We start from the raw sequence: 17,302 nt of genomic DNA, 5'->3' as shown, positions 1-17,302 counted from the left end.
AGCCGAAAGCACCAGCCTGAAGATGACGAGTGAGACCTCGTCGAAACGTCGCCTAGACACCCCAACTCTTACACGGGAAGACACCCGAAGACACCAAAACCTGCATTCCTGTACCCGTGAAAATCTACGAAAGCAAATATCTCACCTCTACGGGGAGGAAACCTTCCAGCTGACAAGAACCTACGAGAAACTAGAAATCCGAAGAGCCACCATCTTATGTGATCTCTTGTTCCTACGCAACTGCCGAGACAACAACTTAATTCCCACATGCTTCCAACTTAAATTCCACTCTAAAACCCCAGCTACCGAAAGGATCCTGAAACGAACTGAACTATCCCTAATCAGAAACGAACTACATAAGAAAAGATACCTACTAAACCAAACCAACAAAGATCTGCTCACTCTTCACCTCAAACTCTGTAACAAAATCCACCCTGCACTCTGGGACAAATGCAAACAACTAGCCGTTTGGAGAGCTGAAACTGAGTCCTCTCACAAGACAGACACACACACCAACAAACTCCACAAACTAGAGAAACGCCAGAAGCCCAGCCACCCTCCACAACAACCCATGAAACAAACAGTACATAACATATCAGACAGGATCCTCACCTCAACTGAAACCAAAGTACTCTCCAAAGGTTTCAACTTTGCAGTCGCCCCGAGACGCATCCCCACGGAAAACATCATATGCGGAGTCGAAGCTAGCCTAACCAAAATCAACCCAGATGAAGCCAATAAAATCAGACTTGAAGTCACCAACATCCTCTGCTCCAGCAAACCACCCAGAAGCAATTTACACAAAGAAGAACGGAAAGCACTCACCAACCTGAGGAAAGACAACAACATAATCATTCTCCCAGCAGACAAAGGTAATGCCACTGTTGTGATGAACACATCGGACTACCAAGCAAAACTATCAAATCTACTCCAAGACCCTACCTACCAACCTATAAAAACAGATCCCACCACCTATCTGGAAAAAACCACCAAATCCAAAATAAAAGCCTCTCCTATCAGTGAAGAAATCCAGCTAAGAATCATCCCCAGAGAAAAATCATCCAGATGCCCCAAACTCTACGGTCTCCCCAAGATACACAAAGAAGGAACACCACTCAGACCAATAGTCAGCTCCATAGGCTCACCTCTACAAAATCTCGCTAAATTTCTCGCTAAGCAACTTCAGCCCTATGCAGAATCTATCGCTTCACACGTTACAAACTCCTTCCAGTTCATAGAAACAATAAAGAAGCAAAACCTACATCCCGATGACCTACTTGTGAGCTTCGATGTTGTATCTCTCTTCACACAAGTGCCCATTAATGAAGCCTTGACAGCCATTCAAAACAAATACAATCCCCCCGAATACATCCTGGACCTGACCAACCACTGCCTAACCAACACGTACTTCATCCACAATGGACAAAGATACAAACAGATAGAAGGAGCACCTATGGGATCACCCCTCTCTCCGGTCATCGCAAATCTGTACATGGAACACTTTGAAACCAATGCTTTAGACAAGTCAGAACACAAACCCAAACTTTGGCTCAGATATGTTGACGACACCTTTGTAATTTGGCCACACGGGAAGGAAAAACTAGATAGCTTCCTCACACATCTCAACAGCCTACACCCCAAAATACAATTCACTATGGAAATAGAAGCCAACAACCAACTTCCCTTCCTTGACGTCCTAATCTACAAAAAACCTGATGGCTCCCTAGGACACACTATCTACCGGAAAAAAACACACACCAACCGCTACTTACATGCACAATCACACCACCACCCTGCACAAATAAACTCCGTAGCCAAGACTCTCATCTCCAGAACCAAACGCCTGGCTGACAAAGACCACTTGACAACTGAGTTACAGAATCTCTCAAATGTGTTAATCGCCAACGGATACCAGCAAAACAGGGTTACGAAGCTAATCCAAAAAGAAACACCCCCCAAAAACCAAGACACAGAAGAAAACAATGGCATGGCCCTCCTTCCTTATATCAAGGGCACTACAGATAAAATTAGCAAAATCCTCCATAAACACAATATCAAAACAGCCTTTTGCACCAACCAAAAAATAGCCAATATCCTCAGAAACCCCAAAGATAAAATCCAGTTAGAAAACCAAGGGGTCTATGAAATACCCTGCAAAGTCTGCCCAGCCACGTACATTGGACAAACAAACAGACGAATAAATGCACGTATCGCAGAACACAAGAATGCCGTCAAAAAAGAAGAAAAAACTTCCTCTCTTTACCAACACATGAAAGAAACAGGACACGAAATTAATTTTGCAGATTCCAAATTGCTCTTTAACATGGAACATCACCACAAGAGAATAATCATGGAAGCCATCGAGATAGAGAAACACCCTCACAACATGAACAAGCGTGACGACACGTCCCGCCTGCCAGACATCTGGAAATTAGCCCTCCCCACAAAAACCGACACCAGAACCAGAGGCACACAGAACGCCATCTCCAATCAACCACACCAGACCCAAACCCAGGCCCTCTCCACAGATAAATTACAGACACCATCCAGTAGCCAAACCATAGTGGCACCTCCGGATGCTGCACCCCCCTGCAATCCCTACACAGATCTGGCTGGCACAGGGCACAAAACCACAGCTCGCCCCTATACACGAAGCCAAGCCAGAGCACAACTATTTGCAGTACAGCCATCTTCTCAGAAAAACTCTTCACAAGCTCAAGAGGTCAAGACACGAAAGCTTTAGCAACTAATCCACACCTAATGACCCTCCTAAGTGGTACTCAGAATATCACTCAAGAAATCACTCAAGATATCCCTCAAGTAATTAATGAACAAAAGAAGAAAAGGCACACTAACCTGGGAACTTCCTCTCTGCCCAGAACGTTGGAGGCTATACACCACACCCCCTCAACAGTATTTATAGGAACTCAAACACTGAGATCCTGCTCTGTTCCAGTAACAAGAAGCCGAAAGCACCAGCCTGAAGATGACGAGTGAGACCTCGTCGAAACGTCGCCTAGACACCCCAACTCTTACACGGGAAGACACCCGAAGACACCAAAACCTGCATTCCTGTACCCGTGAAAATCTACGAAAGCAAATATCTCACCTCTACGGGGAGGAAACCTTCCAGCTGACAAGAACCTACGAGAAACTAGAAATCCGAAGAGCCACCATCTTATGTGATCTCTTGTTCCTACGCAACTGCCGAGACAACAACTTAATTCTCACATGCTTCCAACTTAAATTCCACTCTAAAACCCCAGCTACCGAAAGGATCCTGAAACGAACTGAACTATCCCTAATCAGAAACGAACTACATAAGAAAAGATACCTACTAAACCAAACCAACAAAGATCTGCTCACTCTTCACCTCAAACTCTGTAACAAAATCCACCCTGCACTCTGGGACAAATGCAAACAACTAGCCGTTTGGAGAGCTGAAACTGAGTCCTCTCACAAGACAGACACACACACCAACAAACTCCACAAACTAGAGAAACGCCAGAAGCCCAGCCACCCTCCACAACAACCCATGAAACAAACAGTACATAACATATCAGACAGGATCCTCACCTCAACTGAAACCAAAGTACTCTCCAAAGGTTTCAACTTTGCAGTCGCCCCGAGACGCATCCCCACGGAAAACATCATATGCGGAGTCGAAGCTAGCCTAACCAAAATCAACCCAGATGAAGCCAATAAAATCAGACTTGAAGTCACCAACATCCTCTGCTCCAGCAAACCACCCAGAAGCAATTTACACAAAGAAGAACGGAAAGCACTCACCAACCTGAGGAAAGACAACAACATAATCATTCTCCCAGCAGACAAAGGTAATGCCACTGTTGTGATGAACACATCGGACTACCAAGCAAAACTATCAAATCTACTCCAAGACCCTACCTACCAACCTATAAAAACAGATCCCACCACCTATCTGGAAAAAACCACCAAATCCAAAATAAAAGCCTCTCCTATCAGTGAAGAAATCCAGCTAAGAATCATCCCCAGAGAAAAATCATCCAGATGCCCCAAACTCTACGGTCTCCCCAAGATACACAAAGAAGGAACACCACTCAGACCAATAGTCAGCTCCATAGGCTCACCTCTACAAAATCTCGCTAAATTTCTCGCTAAGCAACTTCAGCCCTATGCAGAATCTATCGCTTCACACGTTACAAACTCCTTCCAGTTCATAGAAACAATAAAGAAGCAAAACCTACATCCCGATGACCTACTTGTGAGCTTCGATGTTGTATCTCTCTTCACACAAGTGCCCATTAATGAAGCCTTGACAGCCATTCAAAACAAATACAATCCCCCCGAATACATCCTGGACCTGACCAACCACTGCCTAACCAACACGTACTTCATCCACAATGGACAAAGATACAAACAGATAGAAGGAGCACCTATGGGATCACCCCTCTCTCCGGTCATCGCAAATCTGTACATGGAACACTTTGAAACCAATGCTTTAGACAAGTCAGAACACAAACCCAAACTTTGGCTCAGATATGTTGACGACACCTTTGTAATTTGGCCACACGGGAAGGAAAAACTAGATAGCTTCCTCACACATCTCAACAGCCTACACCCCAAAATACAATTCACTATGGAAATAGAAGCCAACAACCAACTTCCCTTCCTTGACGTCCTAATCTACAAAAAACCTGATGGCTCCCTAGGACACACTATCTACCGGAAAAAAACACACACCAACCGCTACTTACATGCACAATCACACCACCACCCTGCACAAATAAACTCCGTAGCCAAGACTCTCATCTCCAGAACCAAACGCCTGGCTGACAAAGACCACTTGACAACTGAGTTACAGAATCTCTCAAATGTGTTAATCGCCAACGGATACCAGCAAAACAGGGTTACGAAGCTAATCCAAAAAGAAACACCCCCCAAAAACCAAGACACAGAAGAAAACAATGGCATGGCCCTCCTTCCTTATATCAAGGGCACTACAGATAAAATTAGCAAAATCCTCCATAAACACAATATCAAAACAGCCTTTTGCACCAACCAAAAAATAGCCAATATCCTCAGAAACCCCAAAGATAAAATCCAGTTAGAAAACCAAGGGGTCTATGAAATACCCTGCAAAGTCTGCCCATCCACGTACATTGGACAAACAAACAGACGAATAAATGCACGTATCGCAGAACACAAGAATGCCGTCAAAAAAGAAGAAAAAACTTCCTCTCTTTACCAACACATGAAAGAAACAGGACACGAAATTAATTTTGCAGATTCCAAATTGCTCTTTAACATGGAACATCACCACAAGAGAATAATCATGGAAGCCATCGAGATAGAGAAACACCCTCACAACATGAACAAGCGTGACGACACGTCCCGCCTGCCAGACATCTGGAAATTAGCCCTCCCCACAAAAACCGACACCAGAACCAGAGGCACACAGAACGCCATCTCCAATCAACCACACCAGACCCAAACCCAGGCCCTCTCCACAGATAAATTACAGACACCATCCAGTAGCCAAACCATAGTGGCACCTCCGGATGCTGCACCCCCCTGCAATCCCTACACAGATCTGGCTGGCACAGGGCACAAAACCACAGCTCGCCCCTATACACGAAGCCAAGCCAGAGCACAACTATTTGCAGTACAGCCATCTTCTCAGAAAAACTCTTCACAAGCTCAAGAGGTCAAGACACGAAAGCTTTAGCAACTAATCCACACCTAATGACCCTCCTAAGTGGTACTCAGAATATCACTCAAGAAATCACTCAAGATATCCCTCAAGTAATTAATGAACAAAAGAAGAAAAGGCACACTAACCTGGGAACTTCCTCTCTGCCCAGAACGTTGGAGGCTATACACCACACCCCCTCAACAGTATTTATAGGAACTCAAACACTGAGATCCTGCTCTGTTCCAGTAACAAGAAGCCGAAAGCACCAGCCTGAAGATGACGAGTGAGACCTCGTCGAAACGTCGCCTAGACACCCCAACTCTTACACGGGAAGACACCCGAAGACACCAAAACCTGCATATATATATATATATATATATATATATATATATATATATATATATATATATATATTAATTTTTATTCAGTTTCCAATATACATTCCATCCATATATAACATCCTCTTCTAACATATACATCTTTTAGACTTCCCTCAGCCTATCTGACAATTTTCCATATAATCACAATTACTCACATTTCTTAAATTTATATTGCGCTTTAACAATCTTAATCTTATCATATCTTTTAAGCAACATTTCTATCCATCATTTTCACAGAGCTTCTTGAAAGCCAACAAGCGTTATTTGCTTTTCACATACATTTTTGGTATACTCTGTAAATTTATTCCAGTCCTCGGTGAATCTCTGATCACGTTGATTCCGAATTTTCCCCATTAATTTGTCCATTTCTGCATATTCCATCAATTTCATTCTCCATTCTTCCCTCGTCGGCATTTCTTCCTGTTTCCATTTCTGGGCCATCAAAATTCTAACTGCTGTCACTGCATACCTAAATAGTTTCACATCCTTCTTTTTAATTTCATTCCCTAATATTCCTAATAAAAATGCTTCTGGTTTCTTAACAAAAGTATATTTCAACATTTTCTTCATCTCATTATAAATCATTTCCCAGAAGCTTTTCACTTTCTTACACTCCCACCACATGTGATAGAATGTTCCTTCTTTTTCCTGACATTTCCAACATTTATTACTAACTTTATACATCTTACCAAGTTTCACTGGTGTTACATACCATCTATACATCATTTTCATAACATTTTCTTTTATTGTAGTGCATGCAGTGAATTTCATTCCTTCTTTCCACAATTTTATCCACTCATCAAATGGTATATTATAACCAAAATCTTTAGCCCACTGAATCATAACTGATTTAACTTCCTCGTCCTTTGTATGCCACTCAAGTAATAATTTATACATTTTTGATAAAATTTTAACATCACTATCCAAAATTTCTTGATGAAACCTAGATTTCTTTTCCTGAAAACCTCTTTCTGACAACTCTTTTTTGAACATTGCATTTAACTGAAAGTAGTGCAACCAATCATTTACGTTTTCTTTAACTTCTTCATATGGTCTCAATTTCAATTTATTACCTTCTTTAATTATCAAATTCTCATAAGTAATCCATCTCCCTGTCATATTGATCTTTTTCACACTCATTATCTCCAATGGTGATAACCAGTATGGAGTTTTAAACTCTAGTAAATTTTTATACCTATTCCAAACTTCCATCAACGATCCTCTAAAGATGTGGTTTTCAAAACCTTTATGCACTCTATTCTTTTCACACCATAAATACGCGTGCATTTGCTAAGAATCTTTGTCACAACCCTCTTGTTTTTCAAATATCATCTATACTACAGTAATGCCATCAGCAGTCACAGACACGCACACACCTTTTCCCCACCAGCAAAGGATGTGACCTTTAGATGAGCATCTCTCATCAACGGCACCAGGTTCAGGCCTGGCTCTGGGAGCGAATCACCCTTGGTCACCCTGATGGATGACATTTACAAAGAGAGGGACAAGGGGAATGTGACTTTGATCCTGCTTCTTGATCTCTTTATGGCTTTTGGTGTCGCTGACCATGTTTCCCTCCTGGTTTGGCTCTGTGGGATGGGAACTGGGGGCACTATGTTACAATGGTTCTGGTCCTACTTACAGCACTCCTGTTCAGTACAGATTGGGCGGTGGGTGTGCGATCGTAGCATCCAGTAAAATATGGGTGTACTTAAGGGTGTGTATTCAATGTAGGAAAGACTGAATTGCTGCAAACATGGGCCGAATAGGAAGTGCAAATGGACCTTTGTGTATTGTGGATTTTTGAGCGGCTATTTATTTAGACCTTTGGCAGTCACAATAGTGCCCACAGGTATTAGGATGACAACTCCTGCTATAATATAAAAGGGGAAAGAACAAGCATTTGCTCTAACACCACATGAGATATACATATGTCACTAATGGCTTCATGTTCTCCCAGGGAACCGGAAGGTGTTATTGGTTTGTTTTGTTCTTGTTTGTAATATGTATTTTGTGTTTTTATCTAGAAGAAGTAGAAGAAGAAGAGTTTGGATTTGATATCCTGCTTTATCACTACCCTAAGGAGTCTCAAAGCGGCTAACAATCTCATTTCCCTTCCTCCCCCACAACAAACACTCTGTGAAGTGAGTGGGGCTGAGAGACCTCAAAGAAGTGTGACTGGCCCAAGGTCACCCAGCAGCTGCATGTGGAGGAGCAGGGAAGCAAACCCAGTTCACCAGATTATGAGTCCACCGTTCTTAACCACTACACCACACTGGCTCTCATCTAGCATTTATATGCTATGAGCCACCCCGAGATCTTTGGGTGAAGGGCGCTATACAAAATACCGGTAAGTCAATAATAATAATGTCCATTGTCAGGTCAAACTGTTTTATTTAGAGCTGAAAACTCCAGCTAAACATGACCAAAAATATTTTGGAAATAGGGGCAAGTTTTCTTATCATACGCTGTTTCATTTTCTTCTACTCCTCCTCCTCTTCCTCCTCCTTCTTCCTGGCAAACTGCATATGAACATACGTTTATTCAAATAAAAAAAAACCCTAAACACAGTGGTTTCCTGTAAGCATCTATTTCCTCTCAGAGATGTGAGAAAGAAAGCATGAAAAGCAGAACTCATCATGCAAATAGTAGAAAAGTCCTTCTGTTGTATATCTAACCACGGACAGAACATTTTATCTTCTTTGAGAGACATCTGAATGTGTTGTTACTCTTTCTTTAAAAATAATTTTTCTTAGCAACGTGAGGTAAAGATGGAGAGGAGATGGCAGTTTCAGGTGCATTATTTGTTCATCCTCACACACTTGATCAATGGTAAGTTCATCTTCTTTAAAGAAACCTCTTCCTGTTAGGTTGATAAATCTGTTGCATGCCTGAGCTGAGGGTGAGGACCCAAGTCAATTATGTGGTGTCTCCTTCCAGCTCTATAGCCATGGTCGTATTTCTTGGGGACTTCCGAAAAGTCACTTTTGGATATGAAGTACTGCATTAGGCTGACATTGCAGAACAATTATTTTGGTTCTTACCATAACTGTATTTTCAAGGGGAGTTTGCTAATAACGATGTGGTTAAAATATTCTTACTATTTATTAATAAGAATTCAAGAATAAGCTGTAATTTCATTTCTGAAGGAAAGTGCTGGGTTGTCTGTTTTTCTCTGGTTTTTGGAACCTCTGTCAGTGTGGACTTTGCACTAAAGAGGACAGAATGTAACACAGGGAATGGGGAAACAGGAAGCATCTTGCAGATGATACTTGATTCCAGCTCCCATAAGCCACAGCCATCACGGCCACTGGTCAGTGATATAACAGTTTTAGCTCAATAACATTTGGAGGGCCGCAGGTTCCACACTCTGTTGCAACATTTCAGAAGTAAGGGCGTTAGTTGTACACGAATTGATCACGAATTAGTTGATCACAAATTGTAGTGATCTTATGCAGCTTTTCCTTCACATGGGGCTTAAGAGAATATCCATGGGCGGACTTTGGCAATATGGTGTCCTGAGTGAAAACAAAATTTGGTCACCCTCCCAAATATTTCTTATTTTCACAATAATTCCTTTTAGTACAGTTTCTTTTTAATGGATCTTCTCAGTAGGTACCTGTATAAATATAGATATTATTATTATTATTATTATTATTATTATTATTATTATTATTATTATTTTGCATCTCTTCAGCTTGGTGCCCTAAGTCTGCTGCTGGAATATCCTGGTAGGACAGGGGTCGCAAACCTTTTTGGAGCCTTTGGGCATGTTTGCAGACAGGAGAAGCTGTATGCAGTTTTGCCTACAATATACATTTTTTAAAAGCAATCCTCCTCCCTAATATAATGCATTTTGTATGGTGTGTTTTTTTTGGTAATGCATTTTATGTGGACTTCAGCCTAGTGTATGCTACACATTGCTTGACTGAAGAACCACAGTGCTGAATTTAGAGAAATGTGAATTTAGAAAATTGGCTGCTTTGCTTTGTGTAATCTTTAGAAAGGGCAAATTGTGTAAGTTTGCCTTTAAAAGTGAATGGAATCAAGTTTCTCCCCTATCCCTACCGCTATGGTAGGATGTGCCAAAAACCAATATAAGCAAAATGGCTGTGGTGCTACCGTAGTTCTATCTACTGGTTCTCCCTAAGTGCTCCTGTACTGGTTCAGCGAGTCTCATGGATAGACTTGATCCTATCAGATAGGGCAAGCAGCTGAATCTCTCTGGCTAGGATTATAAACCTAAATGCAGACCAGACAGTCAAACTAGAGTCAGCCCATACTTAACAACTTTGGCCTGATAATAGACCCCTCATGACAACTTGAAAGATACAGATACTCAAGAGTTGCAGCACGTTCTGAGATAAAAGGACTATTAATAAAAGTTAAGTATTAAAATATTTATTCCTAATTCCCTGTTGATGTTGCACTTTGATCTTCATGCATGCTCTTAAGCATAATTCTCAGGAAGAATTTCCTGTGTAGAATTCTCTCAAAAGTGAAGCAGCTTCCTGAATGCAAGATGCTGAATTGAGATCCCTGGGCTGTTTATACTGCTCTTTGTTCCTCGTTAGAGAAATATATACTCTTGCTCTTTATTCTAAAAAGTCTCTTAAGGCGTACTCACACAGCGTTTAAAGGCCAGGATACTATGATTGTAGGTCCTAGATAAAGCTCTTCACTTGACCCCTGCACCATCTCATAAAAACCCAATCTCTTCTCACACGGGAATATGCTCCCAACATTTTCTGTCCCAAATCGGGGACACTCCCTCAACCCCCCGTCCCTTACCAGCCCAGGCTACCTTGGCCCACCACCATTTGCAAGCATGCCCAGGACACCTTCTGGTGGGAAGGCAAATGGTGTTTCTGTGCGCTGCTCTAGTTCGCCAGAAGTGGCTTAGTCATGCTGGCCACATGACCCGGAAGCTCCCTCGGCCAATAAAGCAAGATGAGTGCCGCAACCCCAGAGTCGGCCACGACTGGACCTAATGGTCAGGGGTCCCTTTACCTTTACCTTTACCTTATGTGCACATAAGAAGGGGTCCCCAGATCTCTTGGCTTTCTGAGCTGTGATAGCAGGCAAAAGGACTCTTCCAGCATTGAAGCATTCTACACAGGTAGAAAAGGGCTGTGGGGGCCAATCTTTTAGCCTTTTTTCTCTAGGCCATACTTTCAGAATAAAAATTTGCTCGTGCCATTCCAATTTTTTATTGAAAACAAATACAATGGAAAACAAAAAGAGACAACTCCTAGCAGTGCTACATTTATAACATAGAACACAGCTAATTTATAATGTTTGAGGGACATCCAGAAGGTATAAAATAATGCAGCTATGTAATAACTTGGATCATTCCCAAATATAATATGGATTGCCCTTGAATCTCATGCCACATTTGTCAGCGTCTCCTGCCACACCAGGCCACACCCTTTGAGAACCACTGTTTTTGCACCACTATCTCCATCACATTGCTCATGCCAGTTTCCCCATATTCTACTGCCAGGTGTGTGGTGGGAACCTAGGAATTATAAACATGAGGATATAGAGCATGTGAAAATGACACTATGTGCATTTGTGTTCTCTTGCAGCCCAGTCTAACATCATCCTTCAGGACGGGAAAACTGTCTATGGTTTGCCTGGCAGCAATGTGACTCTATCATGTAGCATCCCGAAGGAAAAGGGTATCTATGTAACACAAATGCAGTGGACAAAGATTCAGGATGGTCGGCCGAGAAAGATAGCTGTATACCACCCTACCTATGGCACACGATACCATGAAAAGGCTTACAACTACTCTGTAAGTTTCAGGAAGGATGTCCACAATTGCCTGGGTGGCCACACTGATATTACAGCCAGCAACATAGAATGCAGTCAATGGATTCTGCAGCTGAAGAATGTGAGTCTGGAAATGTCTGGCTTGTATGAGTGCAACTTTGCTACATATCCAACTGGAACAAGCCGCTCAGAAATCAGTCTTGTTGTTAAGAACAGTGGTAAGCAGTAATTGACACATTAAGATTTGTTTTTAATGAGGGGCATTATAATCTTTTAAACAGTATCTCTTTCGCAGTGACTCCAGATAATGCATTTACATTGCTGCTCGGCTGACCGTGTTCCTGTTGCAAGTAATGTGCTTCAGTTTACATTCCATTCAGGGCAGAAACAGTAAAACGGCAAGTTTTTTAAAATTCTGCTCCGCAGCCAACAGATTAAATAATCGTACTGTGTAAAATCAATAATGTTTGTTTTACCAGTGCAATAAAACTCAAATTGACAAATCCAGCAGTCATCAACATAAATGCAAGTTATTTCATCAGCAAAATGTTTTACTAAAAAGCCACATCTCTGCCTGGTGCCCACAAAGAAGTTACCTGTCACACCATGCTTGGGTGGGCAGCCCAGCAGCAACAGCCCTAATCCAAATTGACACCTGCCTTTCCTCACATGGCTGTGAGATCTGGAGCAGGAGCTCCAATGGCAATCAGAATTTGATTGAGCATCTGTGTTAGGGAATCATACTCCATGAAAGCTGAGATGAAGAGTCAAAGGAATATAGAATACTTCAGATGCTGGAAAGGTTGCCATAATGTGAATTTACCATTCTCCTGAAATATCGGGTTGCCCACACACCCGCTTGTGCCATGTCTAGAAAGCACCACTTCCCCCAGGAATACCTGCTCTTTAGCACTGAATCAGAGCAAATGTCAATCTGCAGAAAACCCAATTGATGTTTGCTCCGATTCAGCGGTAAAGATTGGGTTTTCCCAGGGGCAAGTGGCAGTCTTCATGAGCCCTTAGTCCCAGTTCTCATTGATTAGATAAGTCTATGTCTGGTGATGGTTTCTATAACAAAATGCTCTCCACTGAGGAGAGGAGTGACATTCTTGCATATGGAAAACTAACATGTCAGGGACTAGGGACACCTCTCCTTGATATGTAGTTTAATATGTGGATTATTATTTTTCTGTGAAAAGAAACTTCCTAGAGCATGTCTATATGAGTCTAGGGAGGTTACGAGCATTTGAATAAGGATGCTTGCCAAAGGTTGGAGGCAGGATCATAGCAAGCAAGGATTTACTGTACAAGCTCCCTTCTTGCAGACCGTCCTGCTGCAGGCATGCATGGAAAACAAGGGACAGGACTTGTTTGTTCTGATAATCATAGAATTATAGACTTGGAAGGAAACCTGAAGGTCACCGAGTATTGGAGGCAAGACTAACTGGACTGATAAATGCAGTTTTGATTGTGACAGGCACACTGATCATACATAGTTCAGGGTTTTTATCTGCCATTGACAACTTGATAGATAAGAAAAAATCCAAGACCATAAAGATGATCTGGTCAAATGGATAGAGCACCTAGTGGAATGGATGGATTGTTTGAGATGGATTTGTGTTTGTTCCTGATGCTGCCCTTTTCAAGCTTTGCTCTTCACTTCTTACAGAAGTGTGACCACCCACCCCAGCATTATCACTAACTACTGGACAAAAGTCAGACAAACTGTTTAGTTTATATTTCCTCTCTTCCATATAACAGCACTAGCCCTTGCTGTCTGCTGCATTCCCTGGTTGAGAGTACAAAATAATAGCTAGCAAGAAAACAGACAAACCCCAACATCCTGCAAAATTTGTCTTTTCACCCAACTGGGTTAGAAGATGCTCAGAAACAGAGTTGGGGGATGAAGGATATTAGTCATTAAGAAAACATAACTTCACTTCAAAGTAAAGCAAACCCATCTGGAGGGAACAAAGCCCAACCCAAGTCACTGGGGAAGGATAATTGGCAGACGTGGAGGACCAAAGTGGAGGCAATGAGTGTTACTGCAGAACTGGATCAAAGGAAGGATGACACAATAAGACTGTTGACGCAGCATTGTGAGAATGCAGAGAGCAGCTCTGGGAGCTGCAAAATATTCAGCTACTTAACCAACCTCTTCCTGACCTTAATTTAAACCACCTGGTCTGCATTTTTTGCATTCATGCACTTGGGGTGTTTACTGGTTGACTATATAATTGGCCTGCTCTTTCTCTAGCAAACACTGTCCTTGGTTATGATGCTAAACACCACAATTCAGCACTGCGGGAACAAGGCTGGGTGAGCAACAGACATAAAACCAAACCACGGTCCATTGAAACAGGAAGCAATTGCTTCTCTTCGCCTCCTTGCAGCCATGCTAGAAGAAGAGAGGATGTGAAGCGGGGTGGTGGTGGTGGAGGTGATGCAAACCTGAGACTCATCTAAACTCATTTGAATAGAATCATAGAATTCTAGAGTTGGAAAGCACTTAAAGGTCATCTAGTCCAACCCCATAGGTAAAGGGATCCCTGACCATTAGGTCCAGTTGTGACCGACTTTGGTGTTGCGGCGCTCATCTCGCTTTATTGGCCGAGGGAGCCGGCATACTGCTTCCAGGTCATGTGGCCAGCATGACTAAGCCGCTTCTGGTGAACTAGAGCAGCGCACAGAAACACCGTTTACCTTCCCGCCGGAGCGGCACCTATTTATCTACTTGCACTTTGATGTGCTTTTGAACTGCTAGGTTGGCAGGAGCAGGGACCAAGCAACAGGTGCTCACCCGGTGCGGGGATTCGAACCGCCGACCTTCTGATCAGCAAGTCCCAGGCTCTGTGGTTTAACCCACAGCGCCACCCGCGTCCCTGTCCAACCCCATAGTATGGTTTAAACAAGGCCACTGTGTGGCAATGCTGTACTGCAGGGACAGGGAAACTGTGGCCATGCGTATGTTGGACCGCAACATCCATTGTTTGTGATCAGTGGCCATGCTTCCTAGGTCTGATGGCAGCTAGAGTCCAACAATTGTAGAGTTGACAATTCCAACTCAACAATTCTATGGTTCTAGGATTCTAACATCTGGAGGACCACAAGTTCTTCGCCCTCCTGTCTTACATTCTGTCCAGTGCTCATCAGTACAAAGCCTACATTCACAGAGGAGCCAAAAATTAATTACATGCAGGCCGTTCTCTTTGCAACAGGATTCTATTTACCAATGTCCTTGCTATAACAGAATGATGGCATTGCAACTCGTTGCATCCTAATTGTATAAATAGATTTTCTACTGGGGAGTTTGAATGAAGAAAGGCATGCCAACGATGTGAGGGAGAGTAATGCCTGCCTTATAAAGTCTCAGGAAATGCATCCCTTTGTTGGCTCTGCTCTACAGCGTTGCAATCCTGAGCATGTTTGATATTATCCCAAATCCTCTGATGATCTGGTGTACCAGTGGCTTATGATATCTGGAGTGTTTTAATAACCTCAGTATCCATGTGCTGGAATGCCCAGTGCTTGGCATCTGGGCTTAAGATGGGGTGCTCTGAGGACAGCTTCATCAATTCGTACAATCTGAGTTTGCCCATAGATCATCGCCATTGATGGAAAATTGCCTTGGACCCCAATCTAAGTGAATTGAAGGGAGTTCACAGAATGAAAGCTTCCAGTCAGCTCTTCCCACTACCTGCCGTCTGCAACCCTAAGAAAGTCTCTATGGAGGAACATAGATAGTTGTCTTATACTGAGTCAATCATTGCTCCATCTTGCTTAGCACTGTCTGCGGTCACTTGCAGCAGGTCCTCAGACATGGGATATTTACCCAGATCTACCAGGAGATACTGGGGAGTGAACCCTTTGACCAAGCAGATGTTCTGCCACCAATCTATAACCTTCCTCAGAGGGGGGAAAATGTGGGACATAGCTCAGTGGGCTGCTCAGGGGAGGAAAGAAAAGACAGCAAAGTTTCCTTCTGGGGACTTCCTTAAATTATCTTGGTTTAGGATCCAAGCCCAATTTGTGGCAAATCCTTTCTCAGCAGTCATCTGCCTTGCCTCACCTTGTTCAGAAAGCCTCCCTGACCCTCTAGTTGCTCAACTTTGTTAATTGTTTAATTGCACACTGAAATAGAGAATGCCTGTATGTGTGTTGCTAAGGGTTTAACATTGGAAAATTTCTTTGGAATATGCTAAGCTAGAAAGAGCTCTCTGAGCTTCTAGCTGGGTTGATAATTAATTGTTGATGTTCTCTTCACATGAATGTTTAACCTTAGATCACGTGTTCAAGGTATTCACTTGCAAATTTCATTTTGAAAGGTAGTTGCCTTTGCCTTTTGGCACAGTGAGAAAAGGATATGATAAGATGCCTCTCCAGGAGTTGCATAACCTTAGGCTGGATGCAGACTAATGCAGGATATGAAAGAAAGAGATCTTTGATCTTTGATTTGATCACAATTATGTTATATATTTAAGAAGAAGAACCTATGCTTGAATATGCATATGCTTTATACAAATTTCTGGATGTATCATTGATTGTTTTGTATCTGTTTTTTGAAGAACTTTGAATAATACTTATGGATATTTATATTCCAAAATTATTACATTTTTATGCATCCAATTTCTTCATGCTGTGCAATATTAATATCTGCAATAAACCTGGGTCCCCAGATGTTGTCAGAATACAACTCAGAATACAACAGAATACAGCTATCCCTGGCCTGCTAGACAGAGAAGATAGGAGTTGTAGTCCAACAACATCTGGGAACTCAAGATTGAGAAAGGATGCAGGTGGCTGCATAGGAAGAAATGGGAAGAAAATGTCTTAAGTTATTGCTAGGCTGTTGAATGGATCCTAGTATCTGTAGTACTGTTCTTGAACATCATCTCCTCTTCTATTTGAATCTGTTTCATAAATGCAAAGTAATGATTATTGTGTAAGAATTTGCAGTGCTGACTTGGCTGCTGTCTAACTAATATAAATGTGTATTTTCTTTCTGTGCTCAAGTGAAACCAGAAATCTCTATTGGACTCCAAGCAAGTTTCGCAAGAGAGGTTAGTAAATTTAGAGGTACAAATGCATGAGTTAGTGTATAGCTTTATTGCTCCAGTCATCCAATCAAATGGGACAAAATTGAGAATTCAGCCACAAGCAAACTAGCTAGGGCAACTGATTTGTGAACGTTTCCCCCTCAAGTTTGGAATCATCCAGTCAGAATTTCCTCCTAGTAATTATGTGGCCCTTGGATGGTATTGAACCTTTGAAGGAAAGAATTCAGAATGCTCATTAGCTTGAAGTACTTGTTATTTGACATCTGCAGGTGGCATAATAGAATAGAAAAGAACAACACATTATCTCATTATCTCATCCTTGTCCTTTGTTCACATGCAACCTGTTTCAGGATTTACCTGACCACAGGGAAAGGGCTGTAGCTCAGTGCTGGAGCAGCTGCCTTGAATAGAATCAT

At 42.3% G+C, this 17,302-nt stretch overlaps 2 protein-coding genes across 3 annotated transcripts in view; one reads left to right on the top strand and one right to left on the bottom strand.

The window, feature by feature from the left end:
- Positions 1–17,302, bottom strand: part of LOC308589698 (uncharacterized protein) — a 474,186-nt gene that overhangs the window by 115,802 nt on the left and 341,082 nt on the right. The gene's annotated exons all lie outside the window — the stretch shown is intronic.
- The window catches only part of CD96 (CD96 molecule), a 42,620-nt gene continuing 33,984 nt past the window's right edge, over positions 8,667–17,302 (top strand). Inside the window, exons 1-3 of the mRNA XM_081199010.1 lie at positions 8,667–8,886; positions 11,643–12,047; positions 16,843–16,889. Coding sequence (XP_081055136.1) covers positions 8,826–8,886; positions 11,643–12,047; positions 16,843–16,889 — 513 coding nt within the window. The 5' untranslated portion in view covers positions 8,667–8,825. The remainder of the gene's footprint in view (positions 8,887–11,642; positions 12,048–16,842; positions 16,890–17,302) is intronic.

Source organism: Podarcis bocagei (assembly GCF_964188305.1).
Source record: "Podarcis bocagei genome assembly, chromosome: 6".
Taxonomy (NCBI): domain Eukaryota; kingdom Metazoa; phylum Chordata; class Lepidosauria; order Squamata; family Lacertidae; genus Podarcis; species Podarcis bocagei.
The sequence above is the reverse complement of the archived record's forward strand: the minus strand, read 5'-3'. Positions and strand labels throughout refer to the sequence as shown.